Genomic DNA, 18,748 nt, shown 5'->3' on the forward strand with positions numbered 1-18,748 from the left:
GCACTCCGGTTTCCTCCCACATTCCAAAAACATGCATTTCAGGTGAATTGGCCGGTCCAAATTGTCCCTAGGTGTGAATGAGCGAATGAGCTGTCTGTCCCCGTGTGCCCTGCGATTGGCTGGCAACCAGTTCAGGGTGTCCCCTGCCCACTGCCCGAAGATGACTGGGATGGGCTCCAGCCCCCCCGCGACCCTAATGAGGATAAGCGGTACGGCTAATGAGATGAGATGAGAAGTGTGGTTTGCTCACTTAGAGTTTTCCTAGTTTGTATTTTTCCTTGTGCTTTGTAGCGCTTTTTTCGGTCACTAGTGGTCAAATAATACACACTGTTTCTTTGAGTTTAAGACTTTTTTTTATCTTGTTTTCCTATCAAATTAAGAGGCAAAACGGCTTTATGCGGGAGATAATTTTGATTTTACTACACGTTTTTCTTATTTAGGATTTTGGAATTGGGTACAGTATTTCACTAAAGTAGTTGGTTTAGGTGCCCTCACTAATCAATTTTGTTATCAAGCAAATTCTTCAAATCAGTTCCTTGAAATATTTGCGAGCATGAATCCCATTTAGTGGCAGCCATGTGCATTTTACACCTAGGCCTTCAGTTTCAGTCTGAATTAGTGATGTCTCAGTCACAAACAAATCAGCTTTATGAGCCCGCTTTTGAAAGTGACATTTCCCGTTTGATTGTTGAGCACTCGGGTGGAGGGAAAGTGAACTGGTTGCCAGCCAGTCGCAGGGCACACAGAGACAACTCACTCGCTCATTCACACCTAGGGACCATTTGGACCGGCCAAATAACCTGACATGCATACTTTTGGAATATGGGAGGACACAGGAGTGCCCGGAGGAACCCATGCAAGCACGGGGAGAACATGCAAACTCCACACAGGAAGGTTTGATCTCACCTCAGAACTGTGATGCACACACGCTAACCACTGCGCCGCCGCGATGCCCTCTAAAAGAATCTATTTACTACTCAAATTTTGTTACATAGCTGAAACGTGATTGGTTGAATGCTTAAATATGGTAGCACACATCTGGAAGCAGCGCAACCAGGGAGAAGCAAAGAAAGTAATCTGACAAACAATTTGGAATTATTTAAGAATTGATGGACAAACTATAATTAAGGGCATGTGATTTATAGGCCAGCGGAGAAGGCCGTGCAGGCCTTCACGGCCCATCACTGCTCCCATCCTTTTGCAATGTTGACAGTGAACAAAAGCCTCAACCGTATAGTTTGTAGTTCAACATGTTTATTGAAATGCTGATAAACAAGGGACTCTCAACTCAAGAACAGCCTCGGGCAGAGGTCAAGATTGTCCCACTCACACAGTTTGGCACTAACTTGTATCGATCACTCATTCAGCAAAGTCCCTGAACATGGCACATCTCTTGTTCCATTGCTTTGTTCTAAGACGAGCAAAAAAATTAAAATAATACGAATGACATAGAAATAACAATAGAATCAAATTTTCATTAGCCGATTGGGGATGTCAATGGTGTTGGTCGTTATTTCAGTTGTATTTCTGTCCTGAGTATTGACACAATACAAACCAAACAAGTTGTTGCCTGCCGTGTAAAACTTGAGATTAGTGTGTCGTCCTTAACCTTTAAGCAAGGCACTTCACACATTCAGCTTTTCCACCAATGCGTTTGTGAGCAAAATGCTTCCGCTCGATGAGATGGTTTAATTCTATGTATGTTAATTGCCGATGTGGCCGAAGGCATCAGTTTGACTACAATCAAATACAATTGGAGCAATAACGCAATAAGTGTTCAAACTATGAAAACATTAGTCTTTTAAAGGTAATCCATGTGAGGAAATAGTACGTTTGTTTGCATTATATATATATATATATATATATATATATATATATATACATTGAGGACAGCATGTCTTGTTTTGGTCATCCTGAGCTGTGACATCATCAGAGAAACACCAGCACCCTAGCAAGCCAGCTGCCATTTTGTGTTGTGTGTTAGTCGAAATAATGGGGGGTACTAAGCGAAGTTTTGGTAGTTTTTGTGGGGAATGCCTAGGTTTTTGAGTCACAGGTGGATGCATGTTAAAACAAAGCGTTGGTAGACAAAAAGAAGCCAATTGGCAAAAAAAAAAAAAAACAGCCAAAAACAAAACAAAAAACGCACAAATGGAGCAATCGACGAAAAGCAGCTGCAGCCATGTTGGAAAAAAGCAAGGCTGTCCGACTTAAAAACAGACAGTAAGCAGCCAGGCTAACTTGGAGCCGGCAACGGTGAATCTGGCAGGAAATGAACAAACCAAGAAACCAACAAAACCGGCGCTAATGCTAAGCTAGTCGATCAAAAATTTAACATATGTTCAAGGTCGTTGTCCTGTTGGAAGGTGAACCTGCGCTATGTTCTCAATACAAAGCGGAAGCGGCGTAAACGCGAAGCTGGAGTGAATAAACCAAAGGTTAGGCAAAACCAGTGGTAACTGCAGGCTAGCCGGCCAAACAACACATGATGGGCAGCCAATGAGCACCAACTGGAAGCAAATAATGCGAACAGGGGAGCTAGCTGAAAAAATTATTACAAAAGCGACACACGCAAGGAAAAACACAAACAAAAAGCGACATCGGCCTAACCTTCCAAGCGGGAATGAGCGGTATGCAATCGCTGTTCACTACAAACTCAGTCCGTTTCAGAGCAGGCCTAACATGTCGTGTTAATGGAATTCACCATTTTAAAAGTGTTGTGTTCCTTCAATGACGTCACAGCTCTACCGCCAACAAGTCAGATGGATCAACTTTGAGACTACATTTCTCGAGTCCCCCAGTGCGTGGAATATTTTCCCACATTGTTTGCATAATTGTGGGGAGGAACACTATGCGTTTTGTGCCGTGTTAGAATGAAAAGAGCATTTATACCATGACATGAACCTCAAAATGGACGTAGACAAAAAAAAAAGCCCAAATTATATACCGACATTAAAGCTATGCAAAAAATTCAAAGGCAAACAATTGCAAATCTTGCTAAAGAGAGGCACAACCTAAAATCTAGTCAAGAAACATACGTGTCTAAATGAAAGACACTATAAATTCAACCGAATAATGTTACTATTTCAGGATACCAGCATCCATACAGGAAATACTTGAGTCAGAGCAGAGCTGAAGCGAGCACAAAGCTACAACTGTGCTTCAATTGAACATGCACGATCAACCCCAAAAATTGTGTGTAAGCCATCTGGAGCAGGAAAAAAAAAACAGAATTACAACAAGACGTGTTTACTGCCGATCCCGTCGCCGCTGGAACAATAGATCACAGTTTAGAGCGCTAATGAATTCAAATCCCATAAAGCAAAACGTGCGTTCGAAAGTGCTCACAATACTGCAAATGACAATACTGAGAAGAACTGGAATAGACTTAAGTAGTAAACATTTGAAAACGGAAAGGATGTCCTGATATGAACTGGTTCATCTCTAGAACCTGAAACACAATTAAGCACTAGATTCAAGCACCCGCTGTGAAAAAGTTAAAAACATGAAACACTCTGAACAATGGAGAAATGCAAAGAATTTGGGAACATGTCTGAAGTGCACGCACAAATCTTAATATTTAACTACTTTAAAGGGACAGTGTGTATAATTCAGCGCCTTCTAGCGGTAAAAAACGTTAAAAAACAATACTGATTTGGATAAGCAAAAATACATGAACTATGTTGTAAACATGCATTTCGTAGGTCCAAATATTAACATTTATTATCACCAGCTAGCAAAGCAAGGGTGGTGACAATGTATATACGGTATATATATATATATATATATATATATATATATATATATATATTCATTCGTTATCTGCACCGCTTATTCTCAGTAGGGTCGCGGAGATGCTGGATCCCATCCCAGCTATCTTCGGGCAGTGGGCGGGGGACAGAAACCCTATACTGGTTGCCAGCCAGGCGCAGGGCACACGGGGACAGACAACTCACTCGCTCATGCAGACCTAGGGACAATTTTGACCGGCCAATTAACCTGACATGCATGTTTATAGAATGTGGGAGGAAACTGGAGTGCCTGGGGGAAACCCACACAAGTACGGGGAGAACATGCAAACTCCACACGGGGAGGCTGATACCTGTACTTGAACCCTGAGCCTCTGCACCGTGGGGCTGTGCGCTGACAGTCAGGTAGTTACCTTAGATGTGAAAATGCCCCAAAATAACCTGACTCTGCGCTTTTGTTTTTGTTGACTCTGCAAATTTTCCCAGACATTCCACTGATATTGTATTTTAGGAACATCTTTTACATGTCAGGTAAAGCAGGTGACTTGTCATTTTTGGTTTTGCTGACTGAAAAAGGGAACTGACCCACCAAAATGGTTTTGCGTCTCAATGTGGGTGCTCTAATAGCACACGGCCTTTTTAATCTTTCATTACATGCTTAGCTAATGGGAGCTGACATAATCGTCCGCCATATTACTGCAAGAGTACCTAAAAACCTAAAAAATGCTGGGAAAAACCATGAGAAGTTAAATGGTGCAGTATGGTCAATTTCTTTATAGTTTCTGTTCTTTCTTGTGCTTGGTAGCACTCATTTTCTGTTGCACACCATAGAGCAACATCTGTCGGCCAAATAATATACACTGTTCCTTTAAAGCACAGGTTACACTATTTCCCAGTGTTCTAACTTTACTTGTTTTTAAATAAATTAATTACGTACAAAAACACATTTTTTTACAAGACAATTTCCAAATTCCGCCTACTGCCTGGAATTCAATTTCGAGTATAACACTATTGTATGCAAGATTATATAATTTAGACACTTTCTGTTTTGTCATTCATACAAAGAGTTTAAAAAAGTGAAACTATTGGTTATTTTATCGAATAAAAATACAGGAACAGGCTTATATCGCTATATATTACAACTACAGATCCAGTCAGATTTATTAATCTATTTAATACAATGCAATCTAATGTAGTTTTGTTGAAATAAAAGAAAGTAAACCTCCAAATTGTTTCTGGTGCAGTTAGCCCCTTCAACATTAAAACACATTAAAACATCATTCAGAGTCTCTTGAACGTTCACACACTGTCTGGTTGTGGAATTTTGTCACCACAAAGAAAATAAAACATGAAAACTGACTACAATTATTATCTTTGCACGTGTCCCCTAACTAGGACACGAGCACTGACATGAGACATGAGATGGTGCTCAAGCACTTGCCCTTTTGCTTATGATGAGCATAACGCATGTTTCATCTCCAGTCTATTTTGTCCTTCTGATAATATCCATCTATCCATCAAATTTATTCATGTCTTATCTGCATAACTCCTCTGTCAACATCTGAAATACGTATTTATCTTAATCATTTTAGTGTCACAACATTTGTAACATTTAACAGGGGTATGAAGACTCTCTTAACTTATTAACTGGGTCTTTCATATCTATACCTGTAAATGACAAGGATTGACGACACTTAAAGGAGGTGTACGGAATTGGTTAGTCTCCTGACAGGTGTTACCATTGCAGCCTAGGTCAGCTTGTTCGTGATGAGCGTGCAAGTATGTGTATTTCTTGGATGCGCTCGAATAAACTTTCCCCCCCCCATCTTTTTGTTGTTTGGATTGGCATTTGGACTTTACTTGAAATAGGCTTTTTCTTACTTTCACCATTTTCATGCGACACTAACAAATAGAAGAGAAAAAAAAAAACTGAAGGGGTGGGCATATCTCTCTTCAGCACTCCTCCCAAACCCCATTCCTTAAACTTAATGTAGAACAGCTTAGTCAAAAGTAAAATGAAAGCAGATAGATGCAGTACAAAATAAAGCATAAGGGCTCTTTGACCTCAGTTGGGAATGGTCAACAAATACTTAATAGAGAAAATATTCAACTTTTTAGGGACATCTCAAACGAAGCACCCCACCTTTAAGTGCTGTAATAATACTGTATCTTTTTTTCTAGAGGATGCAAAAAGAGTCCACACATCCCTAATAAAGGGCATGTTTTTGATGACTTAAAATAATTGCCGTTTTTAAACTTGGAAAGTCTCAAATTATTAAAAAGTGCAAACAAAATATACGTCACGATCAATTTAAAGTTTTTCGGATGGAGTTTAGACCTGAGCACTTGTCCTGTGTGTCACAACAGCCGTTTGGCAAACCCATGGATCGGTCGCCGGCCAATCACAGGTAACATACAGTAGATATAATTGAAACTCACATTCATACCTATATGTAATTTAGCATGCGAGTTTTTTTGCAATAGGCAACAGTGCAACTTGAGCAGCCATGTTCGATTTCTACAGATTTCGATGAGTGCGATGTCACAAAAACCTCTCTAGGGGTGTGTAGCTCAATAAAGTTGACACTTTTAAACAGACGTTGAAATATTCCCCTAAAAATAGGATGTAACCACCCTTTCATACCCGAAATGAAATGTATACCTGATTACGCAAAACAGTAATAGGAATCGACTTAGCTTTTACTGTGGCTGGCTAAAGTGGTGGTAACCCAAGAACTTTTTTTCATATTGCCACATTTCAGTCTTTGAACTAAAAGGTAAAAAAAATCATCTTTTTCTAAGAATCAACAATATGTGAGACACAATCTTTTAGTGGAACCAATTTATTTCAACATTTTATATGATATTTATAACAAAAAACCTGAAAGGTAGGTGTCACAAAAATATTGCCCCCCTCTTCTCAGCTCAGCCAACTGACTCCAGAAGTTCCTTGAATGATCCAATGTCTATCTAAATGGCTAACAATGACAACAGTGAGTCGTTAAGTCTCAGTTTAATTGTACATGCTAAAAATGGGCTCAGAGGTCTGTGAAAGCAGACACTGGAGAGCAGACAGCATTATGAAGCCCAAAGAACAGACCTTGCAGGTCCGGGATAAAGTTATAGAAAAGTTCAAAGCAGGAATAAAGGAAGATTTTGCAACATTTACACATCTCCCAGAGAACTGTGTGAGCAATAACATCAACATGGAGAGAGCATAAACCCACTGCAAACATACCAAGACCTGGCTGTCCTTCTCAATCTTCATCCCAAACAAGAAAACTAATCAGAAAAGCAACCATGAGGTCCAAGATCACATTGGTTGACCAGCAGGGATAAACAGCTGAGGTGGGACAATTTGTGAAAAAAACATCTACTCGTCTTACACTGCGTAATTCTCCCCATTGTGGGAGAGTGGCAAGAAGAAAGCCCTTTCTAAAAAGAAAACCATAGAAAGGCCAGTTTGGCGTTTGCATGATCCCACATGGGAAACACAAAAAACTTGTGGATCAAGGTGCTCTGGTTAGATGAGATCAAAATGTACTGTTTTGGGCTGAACGCAAAGCGTAACGTTTGGCGTCAGAGTAACACTGATGATCTGATGGTAGTGATGACGAATCCATGTAAGGGAGAGGCAGGACCTGCAGGCAGAGGTTCTCAAAAGTGGACAGTATTTATTAACTAAAATTTGGACTAAAGTAATAAACAAAAAAGTGGGCACGAAACAAATAACAAAATCCCCAAACAATAACCTGGAACCAAAAAATGCAATCAGCAAAGTAACAATGAAACCAGAAAACAAACCTGGCATGGAAGGAAAAATTACTCGAGGAGGATGACAGGAAAACTGAAAGATCCGACAGCGTGTGCTGAAAATAAATGTCCTTTTATATGGTTCAGGATAATTGGGCAAGTGTTTGTGGTAATTAAACACAACTGTGCCCAGTTTAAACACCGGTTGGCCCCCTCTGGAGGTATGCCAGACTCTAACAAACACTGCACATCACACTGAAAACACTATCCCTACTGTCTAACATGGTGGTGGCAGCATCATGTTCAGGGGTTGATTTTCTTCAGCAGAGACTGGGAAGATCATTAGAGTTGATGGGAAGATAGATGTAACCAACGGCCGGGCGATTCTGGCAAAAAATCTTTTAAGTCTACAAGAGACCTGAGAGTGGAGCGCAGGTTCACCTTCCAACAGGACAACGACCTGAAGAAAAATCTACAATGCAATGGTTCTAAACTAATATAAATGTGTTAGAAAGACTAAGCCAAAAGTCAAAACCTCAATCCTATACAGCATCTATGGAAAATCTGTGAAAAATCTCTCAAAAATGCTGTGCACAAACCATCACCATTATACCTTGAGAAACTTGAGCTGTTTGGTAAGGAAGGATGGGCAAATATTTCTGTATTAAGAAACGCCAACTTTTCAATTTTTTATTTGTAAGCACACTATAAAATGTTGAATACATTTGATTTCTTTATATGAGTGTCTTACATTTGTTGATTCTTAGACAATATTTTGAGTTTTTTTAGATAAATGTTGGAGCCTTAATTATGGTAATATGTCAAAGGGTTCTTTGGGGGCAATACTTTAGCAAGACACTGTATGTGTCTTCTTTTAATGTGAACTGACGTGGTTGAATTTGGACTCGTGTGGGCACTTCTCAACAATTTTGTTCTGCGTGCATATTCAGCCTGCTGTCGTTTCGGTGCGACCGCCATCCCGCAAGTTTCCTCCGAGGGACGTCCTCAGTCACTCTGTAAAAGCACTTAGTGACGAGCCGGCTTCTCTAAGCTCCTCCCATAAGACACTCTTCACGACTGGGAAAGCAAAATAAAACCCTAAACCAAATCCAAGTTAAGTTTCCTTGTCGATTGCCGAGACAGTTGCCAGGAAGAGAGACAAGGAAGATTGTAGGTGTCACTCAAAGTGAGTTTTTTGCTGGGCTAGCCATTCAAAAGCAGAAGTCTCTCTTCCCTCTCTGTGGTCCTCCATTTTCTTCCTCCGCATTCCACTTTGTCGGCTTCTGTCTGCTTCCTGCTGTCAGAAGTTAATGACTGAACCGAAGTCGGAAGGCGGAGTGCCATTCTTTCCATCGAGGACAGGAAATGGAGTTGCAAGAAGTCTAGGAGGGGCTGGGCGGCTTCAGAGCGTCTACTTGGATCTCCAAGTCTGTAATCTTTGGAAACAAAATGAAGAGTGTTAGCAAAGTGGAAACTGGTGATTGAAGCATCCCAAGACCTCACCCTAGATTTTTGTTTTACCATTTTTTTTTACCTGAGCACAGTGGTACCCCTTAAACAAGCACCTCTAAACAAAAGAATTTAAATATTTTTGAGACAAATCTCTCCCCATATAAGTATTGGGTTAAAACGAGGGAAATATGAGGCGTAAATAGTTTTCCCCATTTCAATTTAGGTGTAGCATGCACCCGTAATGTTGGGCGCAACCTGTAGGAGGCGATGGTGCTTCATAGGGCAATGCCATACAAAGTAATCTCAGGTGCAGTTTTTTTACAAGGGAAAAAACGCAATGGAAAAGCAAACCCACCATAAAGCAGTGTCGGTGACATTTTTAAGGAGACTTGTTATCAAACATGGCATCAATTTCAAGCATTTCCAAGCAAGTATAAATCTGATTAATGTGTTCATATTTTAAGGACTGGGCAGCACGGCGGTACAGTTCTGAGGTTGTGGGAACCTCCTACGTGGGTTCAAATCCAGCCCCCGGCCTTACTGTGCGGAGTTTGTATGTTCTCCCCGTGCTTGCGTGAGTTTCCTCCCGGCACTCCGGTGTCCTCCCACATTCCAAAGACATGCATTTCAGGTGAATTGGCCGGTCCAAATTGTCCCTAGGTGTGACTGAGCAAGTGAGTTGTCTGTCCCTGTGTGCCCTGCGATTGGCTGGCAAACCAGTTCGGGGTGTCCCCTGCCCACTGCCCGATGATTGCTGGGATGGGCTCCAGCACCCCCGCGACCCTACTGAGGATAAGCGGTGCAGCTGATGAGATGAGATTCTAAGGACTTTCGAAAAATGTGATTTAGGACATTTTAATGCCGATTCAGGCTTTTTTTTTTTTTTTTTTAGAATAATTGATTTAATGTCTGGGCAGCAAGGCAGCGCAGTGTGAGCGCGTGTGTGGCACAGTTCTGAGGTCATTGGATCAAACCTTCCTGTGTGGAGTTTGTGTGCTTGCGTAGGTTTCCTCCAGGCACCCCGGTTTCCTCACATATTCCCAAAAACATGGATGTCAGGTTAATTGGCCGGTCCAAATTGTCCCTAGGTGTGAATGAGCGAGTGTGCCCTGCGACTGGCTGGCAACCAGTTCAGGGTGTCCCCTGCCCACTGCCCAAAGATAACTGGGATGGGCTCCAGCACTCCCGCGAACTTACTGACGATAACCAGTGCAGAAAATGGATGAATTTAATGCCTTTTAAGACTTTTCAAGGATTTGCAGGAACCCTGTGTTTGTTTTGAGGGTCCAAAAGTTCCCAGGCCTAAACTGAGATCTCAAAACAGGTCGTTGTGACATGCTTTCAAATAAAAACAAACAAAAGGAATTACCCTTTCTTGCAAATCACCCGTCTCTTGTTTGTGCGAAGCCTCGCTGTCCTCCTCTGCTTGACGTTGGGCTGCGTCCTTTTTCAGGTACTCAAGCTCTCTATTAGACACACCCCAAAATTAATCAAAGACACATCTTTTTTTAAAACACATATAACATATAGCATTTAGTTTGTTGTGAGTGACAGCCGTACTTCTGTTGATATTCTTTGATCATTCTTTTGGCTTTGCTGTATTTCTTCTCTAAGGTTTGGTATTGAGCTTGAGTTTCCTTCAAGTGTTCATCCACTGCCTGAAAGACAAAACAATGAGTGACATTTCTAACAAACAGTGATTGGTTCTGAAAGTTTGTCAGTGCATCGTGTTATCCAGCTCTTTAATTCGTCAACTATTTTTAAGTTTGTTTGTTTGAAATCTATGAGTTAATTATTTAAAGACACATTTGGTGGTTATTTGAGGTCTATAGGCCTTTCCTTTATTTTCCAAGGGATACTATAATGGGAATTTTCAATGTGCCTCTGGGTCTTTGAGCCCAAAATGTGTGCTGTATAATTATGTAGTATGGCGGACCAACCCTGCCATTTGTATTAATAAATTTACATGTATAAATAATTATACACATACCTAAAGAAATGGCATAAATACAATGTATTCATTTATTTAATAATTTTGCACCTTATTTTCAGTATTTTGTTTCTCATTTATTTTGTCAAATATTTTGTCACCAAAAAATCTTATTTAAATGAGGAGAGTAAAACTGGGTTTTTTTGACTACAGTAAATTTAGTTCATACTGATCAACCAATAGGCAAAAGGCTCAGGCAACTGGGCCACTTACACATTTGAATAACATTTGGTTGTGACAAAATACTTGACAAAATAAATGGAGGTAAAATACATGAAAAAATAAATACCGTATTTTCCGCACTATAGGGCGCACCGGGTTATAGGGCGCACCCCCAAAAAATAGTTTTTGGTCCAATATTTTCCATAGATAAGGCGCACCGGATTATAAGGCGCTACAATGGGAACGTCCACAAAACAGTCAGATGATTCAGTCCAACTGATTACCCCCTTAACATTCCCAAAGCTTGCAAAGAAGCAAATACATGTCGTAGACACGTGCGGATGCGGTGTCCGTACGATGTCACTCAAATGCATCATTTCAAATATCATTCGGAAGGTTAAAGTCTTGGGATTCAAGAAATGACAACCATTCCTTAGTTTCTATTTTCTATTTCGCTCGCAACTTTACTGTGCATATGACAATAAACACTTGGAATTTAGTTTAATTCACTCAACTCATCACAGCAACATCAAGATCGTTCTAAAACAAGATACCGGGAAAATATAAAGCCGCAAAGCTCACCTAAGTTCTCACGTTCAATAATGATACGCAACCATGGTCTTCTTACAACCGTGAGTGAAGTAAATCCAGGAGAGTAAAATATTTACAAATACAGACTAATGAAACATGTTTCTTTATGGCGTAGTTCAGCAAGCTTGCTATTAGCAGTCATCTTTTTCGGCCAATTGCAGGGTTTGTTTTGGCCCTCTAGCCTATCCGAGGCTCTGAATAACTTCAGCCAATAGCGATCGATTTAACTGATGATTGACACATCTTTTTCAGCCAATTGCAGGGTTTGTTTCAGCCCTCTAGCCTATCCGAGGCTCCGAATAACTTTAGCCAATAGCGATCCATTCAAATGATGATTGACACATTGGTTAGCCAATAAAACGCCGACGCCGGTATATAAATCCCAGCATACACCGCGGACTACTCCACGTTCGGGGGAAAATCGAGTCGGCGGCTGTTGCGTAAGTTGCGAGACCTTGCGATTTAATATTGAGCCATATATAAGGCGCACTGTATTATAAGGCGCATAATCAGCTTTTGAAAAAAAAATAAGATTTTTAGGTGCGCCTTATAGGGCCCGGTCACACAGCCGTTTGCGTCTGTATCGCGGGTAAAATTTTGCGGGGTTTTTTTGCCCGTGGTTGCCCGCGATGGAAAATGCGCAAAACAGTTCATCGGTGGTATGCCCGCAAAACAGACGCCGGCGACTGTTCCGCTTCCTCATCGCGTCATTTCCGCGTCATTTTCTCGTGTGGACCACGGGTATAATAGCTGCCGAGCCGGCGTTATGCCGAGAAATGCATCCTTGCCGAGATTTGCATCGCCTCGCTACTACAACCACTTTTACCTCGTTTTATCTCACTTTTATATCACTTTTAGGGAATTTAATGGCGAACATATAACCAAAACCACTTCGTCTTGCATTTGTTGGGAATGTAATACAACTTGAACCATTCCGTCTTTGTATTTGTTGTGAATGTAATCGAACGGTAATGCACGCCGTATACAAATCACTTTTGAGCAGGTAACATGTTTATTTTGCCTTTTTCTATTCAAATCGCTCGTATTGAAACTGTTATGCACTCTACCATAAAGCTTATTTCTGCATAATAAGCTTTACGGTAGAGTGCATAACAGTTCTCAAAAGTGATTTATATACGGTGTGCATTACCGTTCGATTACGTTCACAACAAAAACAAAGACAGAATGGTTTATGTTGTATTACATTCCCAACAAATGCAAGACTAAGTGGATTTGGTTATATGTTCGCCATTACATTCCCTAAAAGTGAGATAAAACGGGGTAAAAGTGGTTGTAGTAGCGAGGGGATGCAAATCTCGGCAGGGATGCATTTCTCGGCATAACACCGGGCTGTAGAAATCATAACCGCTCAAGACACAGTCCCGTGAAGATCAAGATTTCAAGCTATGGCACCGAAGAAGCCAATATGTTATTATTGTAATAGTTTTTCATTTTTATTTTATTACCTTGTTAAGAAATGAAAATAAATGTCAAGAAATAAAAATGGATTAAGACGAGGTCACTACGGTGACGGGGATCCATGTTCACCCCTTGACGTCTCGAGCACAACTGACGTGTGCTCGGCAAATCGCGCTGTGTATACGCGGAGAAAGGCGTTTGACCGTCACACGCGTAACACGCTAATTTCACGTAATAACACCGCGATACAGGCGCAGAACATGCTATGACCGTGCTTCACCCACGATTACCCGCTGAAATTTCGCGTCCTACCCATGTGTAACCACGCCCTGGCCGCGGCCAGAGCACGTCGTTCCGCGTCATTTCCGCGTCATTACCTCGTGTGCCGCCCGCGGTTACACGTGGTCTAAAGTTTTGAGCAGCGCAAAACTTTTTCGCGCGGCCAACCGCGTGTGAATTTCCGACCGCGTGTAAAGCACTGCTGTATCTCGTCTATATGGCGATCTCAAAGCGTCCAACATCGTCTGCTTCACGGGCAGAAATATCTGGCCGTGATTCAGCCTCGATACGCCCGTGAAAGGCTTGGTGACCGGGCCCTAAAGGTTTGAGCAGCGCAAAACTTTCTCGCGCTCCCAACCGCGTGTGAATTTCCGACCGCGTGTAAAGCACTGCTGTATCTCGTCTGTATGGCGTTCTCAAAGCGTCCAACAGCATCTGCTTCACAGGCAGAAATTTCTGGCCGTGATTCAGACGCAAACGGCTGTGTGACCGGGCCCATAGTGCGGAAAATACGGTACTGAAACAAATAAACGACAGAATTAACGGCAAAATGCATCAAAAAATGAATACTTTGCATTTATGTCATATATTTCAAGTGTTACATGACTATGTGTTATTTAATATACATTGCGTATATTTGTATGTGTTTATGTATTTATACACTTATTTTTCGATCTATAACGTTTTGTTTTTCACCAATTTCATTTTTTTCTTTAAAATTCCCTCAGTAGATAATAGGCAGGGTTCATACACCTTTTTCATGGCCAAATTCAAACACTTTTTAACACCTTTAAAGCCAATTTTTCTAGTACCATTAAAAGAAAAAAAATCTAGCGCTGATCATAAGAACAAGAGCGTAAGCCTTAGTTTCAAACCTTAACTCTAGCCCCAACCTTATTTCAGAACTCTAAAATCGGTTTAAAACCTTCACTCGAAGCCCAAAGACTAGCTCCTAAACCTAGCCCCACACCTAAATTGTAACCCTAGCTTTAAACTTTTTGGAACCCTACATTTAGTTTAAATCCCTAAAATGGAGCACAAACACTTGTCCCTAACCATATACTTATACCTAATTCTAGTTGTAGCCCTAGCCCCAACCTTATTCAGATCCCCAAATTCTGTTTAATACCCTAATAAGGAGCCTAAGCCTTAGTTTCTGGCCCAAACCCTAATCATATTTTGGAATCATAAAATACCTTTAAAACCCCTTTTTTGAAGCCCAAACCTTAGCTTATAACCCTAACCTAGGAAACATCGCAAATTGTCCAGAGCTGAGCATATAACTCCTACTTTTCAAACACAAAATATTATGTTTACAAATGATAATGGAAGGAAATCTTTTGGGTTGACTTCCACTTGAAGCAATGTTGTCAGAGTGTATCATTCATGGTGCTTGTTGTCTCATGCATTACCTTACAAAGCGACTGGGCCTCCATCCAGTAACTCTCCAATTTCTCCATCCTCTCTTTGCTGTCCCGGATGCTTTGCTCCAGCTGAGCACGCTCCATCCGCCAACGTAATTTGTCCTGCTCTGCATGAGCCAACTGGGAAGGAAGTATGTCAAAGTTTAGTTAGCTTATGATGGCTATGCTACCTTCTCCAATTAGCAGGGATGTTGTTCAGGACAATTTGATGGCACAAACAGAATATACACTTTTTGATGGGGACGAGACAATTAGGCCAAACAGATCGGATGTCAGGGTTACATATCTCACTGATATCAACCTATTTATCTGATAGGCTAAATCAGGTGGTAGGGAACCCAACATTTTGAAAGAGACTTATTGGACCAATAAAAAAACATGTTTGGACCACAAACAAACAAACAAAAAAAATTATATAAGAAGGCAACACATACTGTCTGTGTACATGCAGTTTTTGTCTTTTTTTTTATCTTATTCATGGATAGCAAAACTTAGAGAAATAAAATACACAACCAAACTGACCCAAATCTGATACGAGGAAACTTGAGAGGCTGGGCATTGGGGTGTATTTTCTACCCTTTACCCATCCACAACTAAATCAAGACATCCACAGCACCAACTCCAAGTTAAGTCATTGTAGTTTTTGAGGCAACATATTGTCACTTTGCTGGAGAGAAATATAAAGTTGTTTATACCATTAAAATTTCTAACGTAAGGCTGACGTTAGCTAACCTTTGGTCTTGATAGCGTTGTACATCACGTCACTTTCTTTACTGAGAGTTCAGTGACCTGTTATATGCTAGATTTTGTTTGTTAATCATAGGTGATTCTTAGATGTTGTTCAATGGGCACTAATCATAGTAACTTTAACTTTTGGAGCTTAGATTTGCTTCCCCCACAGCTGGTCTACATAATGGAGCAGAACAGTAATATTGGAGTAATGGATTCAAACCTAGCGATGTGTCAGATCAATGACATTGAACTTGGTAGTGTATATGAACGGATATTTACAAAAGCCAAGTGTATCAGTAAACTCTGCTTAAGCTGAAATAAAAATTTAGCTGGACTAACACAGAGTTTTAAGCTGGGTTCATATTAATAAAAGCTAGTAGCTGATGATTGCCGATTCAGAGCACCTGCGACTGCCTAATTGGCGCCAACAGCCCGGACAGCTGATTGGCTGATGTACTCATTTTAAACCCCTGACTTCCAAGAGATCCCTGTCAGATCGTTATGCGAACCGTTGCTCCCAGCTCGGTAAGCCCTTATGTCAGACTCTGTTCCTGCCCTGTTTTTTTCTGCCTGATCCTCGTTGCCAACCTGTTTCCGGACCTGACTCTGCCTGCCTGTTATCTGATCTGTTTTGCCCCGTTACCTGCCTGCCTCCTGTTGCCGACCTCGTTTCCGAACTTGACACCATCGGATCGTGGATGCAAGCCCTGCTCTCCCTCTTTATTAATAAAAACTGAGAAAACGAGCGCTATTGGGTCCTGTGTCCGTTTTTGGTCTGTGACAGTAGCAATAGAAAAGCCTATTTTACAAGTCAAGTTGGGTTATTAGTTGAATGTAAACAATGCTGGTCCTCTATCATGTTGTGTAAGATGGTGATGACATGATGCAGTTTATCACTTTTACATAGTGACCAGTACATTTTTGCCTAAGGCTAAAGCTTTGCATCGACTTCCGTAACACTGAAATCACGACTATAAACTTCCAATGCACAGTCCAGGCCTTTTTGGTGACTTTGAAATATGTGATATTTCTGGGCCCAAAAAGGATCAGTTGCCTCCTGCAAAAGGACTCCTATTGTAACACTTGCCGTAGCGCTCTTCATAGAATGTTGAATGTTTGTCTGAGTAAGGGGTGGGGCTTAGCCATAGATACAAATATAATGCAAATAATGTTGCTTTAAAGTTGGTGGAAACAATCAGAGTCTCCTCCAAAGTTGGTAGTGTTATCTACCCTCTTAATGCAAAACCCACAATATTAACAACAAATATTGGAAAAGGCTCTCTCACCTTCCTCTTCAGCAGCTGGATCTCAGCCTGGGTTACTGAGTGCTTGATTTGAAGCTGCAAGTGGATGGAAAGTGTAACACGAGTGTAAATAGGTTTTCACTTTACAAAATGAAACCATCCATGCAGTCGTACAACCTAGTCCTTATTTTGAAGTACAGTACACTGAATATATAAACATGTCATAAATACCTGTACCAACCTAATTTAATAAGTACAAAACATTGCCAGAATGAGCCAAATTGTGTGGTATACTTACTATTGAATTAGTAGTCATTCAAAACTGGTAAACTGTCTTTTCTAACCGGATCTCAGCACTGTTGAGGTTGTCTTGGAAGATGTTTCAACTTATCCAGGGGTAGGTTTACCTCCAACATTTGTCTTCCTTTTGTCATTTTGATTGGGAGTTCAATGTTGAGTACAATTTTAGGTTAAATATGTATGTCTCTGGGCAGCACGGCGGGACAGTGGTTAGCGCTTGTGCAGCACAGTTCTGAGGTTATGAGATCGAACCTCCTATGTGGAGTCTGGATGTTCTCCCCGTGCTTGCGTGGGTTTCCTCCGGGCACTCCGGTTTCTTCCCACATTCCAAAAACATGCATTTTAAGTTAATTGACCAGTCCAAATTGTCCCTAGGTGTGATTGAGCACCCCCGCGACCCTACTGATGATAAGCGGTGCAGATAATGGATGTATGTATGTATGCCCCTATAGTTGAGTACACTTTTCAAGCAATATTTTCGAAAACACTGACTGAAGCCTACATCATTTTCTTCACAATTCCTTATACATATTAAAACGATGATTATTTAAGGAAGCAGCGAGGGAGCTAGTTATTTTAGCGTTAAAATTGCTTTGGAATTTTTGGCCTGACCGGGTTATTAGTGCAAATACGGTGCAAACCTTTAGCAAAGGTTGGCAGAAATAGATTTGTCAAATTTTCTTAGGGGAGGGGGTGTAAGGTGACCATATTTGGCCATGCTCACTCTCAGCATTAGTTTTTTTTTTTTGTGTCATGTTTTGATTAATGTATCCAACAATACCTACCTAAGCGTTTAATCGGGACTACTGTGTTTGAAAGCGTCGTCACCTGTTGTAGCACTCAAATATTACCAGAAGAGGCTGGTATTGTTCAGCAAAAATGTTTTCAATCTGAGGTGGGGTTGGTTGCTTGTACCTACATTTACAGCTCCCTCAACTATTTCAAAGGCAAATTCTGCATTTTCTTTTAAAGAAATCTGAGAAGATCAATACAGACTGAAAAACTAAAATACAAGATGATTTTCCTGAAATTTTATTTTCTTAAACTTCACACATGATGATCGAGGTGAGGCTGTGCGCCTCCTGCCTCTCATGCCTCTCATGCCTCTCCTGCCTTCCCTGACTGCACTTCTGTGTCGGGCAACATGTCGGGCATCACTGAGGTCTATTGAAAGAGATGCAATTTAATCAAGAGCAAGAAACAGAGCAAGAGAAAAGCACTAAGTTAGAGCGGGTAAAGTTTGTCGTAACTAAAGTGCAATAATATTCACAATCTTCAATACTAATTTTCAAAACCCAATTTGATGTTGTTAATTACTACCTTAATTTTGGGATTTTCTTGAACCACGATATATGGTTGAGCTGGACATGTTGGTGTTCTTAGAATTAGGGCTGCAACCAACATTTTTTTTAATAATAGATGATACAAGGTTTTACTGTATACAACGACATTGGAGCAATGGCTGTGTAATAATTTTTTTTTATATAATAATAATAATATCCTCCTATATTCAAATATCAAAGTTTTGTAAAAAAAAAATAAAAAAAATAATATAAATAATATATATATATATATATATATATATATATATATATATATATATATATATATATATATATATATATACACACACACACATACATTACTTATCAC

The 18,748-nt window shown here is 40.6% G+C and overlaps 1 protein-coding gene across 4 annotated transcripts in view; it reads right to left on the reverse strand.

Moving 5' to 3' along the window:
• Positions 1-1,237: 1,237 nt before the first annotated feature.
• The window catches only part of LOC148375068 (neurabin-2-like), a 60,647-nt gene continuing 43,136 nt past the window's right edge, over positions 1,238-18,748 (reverse strand). For 3 of the 4 annotated variants that reach the window (XM_088344209.1, XM_088344218.1, XM_088344200.1), the window contains exons 11-15: positions 16,838-16,891; positions 14,808-14,939; positions 10,515-10,612; positions 10,324-10,420; positions 1,238-8,938 (exon numbers count right to left, since the gene is read on the reverse strand). In XM_088344209.1, the coding sequence (XP_088200335.1) occupies positions 8,885-8,938; positions 10,324-10,420; positions 10,515-10,612; positions 14,808-14,939; positions 16,838-16,891 (435 nt within the window). In that variant the 3' untranslated portion in view covers positions 1,238-8,884. Of the gene's footprint in view, positions 8,939-10,323; positions 10,421-10,514; positions 10,613-14,807; positions 14,940-16,837; positions 16,892-18,111; positions 18,260-18,748 lie in introns of those variants that run through there. The other variant, XM_088344224.1, reaches the window with a different exon arrangement.

This window comes from Urocampus carinirostris, chromosome 1 (genome assembly GCF_059441175.1).
Source record: "Urocampus carinirostris isolate Australia breed hairy pipefish chromosome 1, RoL_Ucar_1.0, whole genome shotgun sequence".
Classification (NCBI taxonomy): Eukaryota; Metazoa; Chordata; class Actinopteri; order Syngnathiformes; family Syngnathidae; genus Urocampus; species Urocampus carinirostris.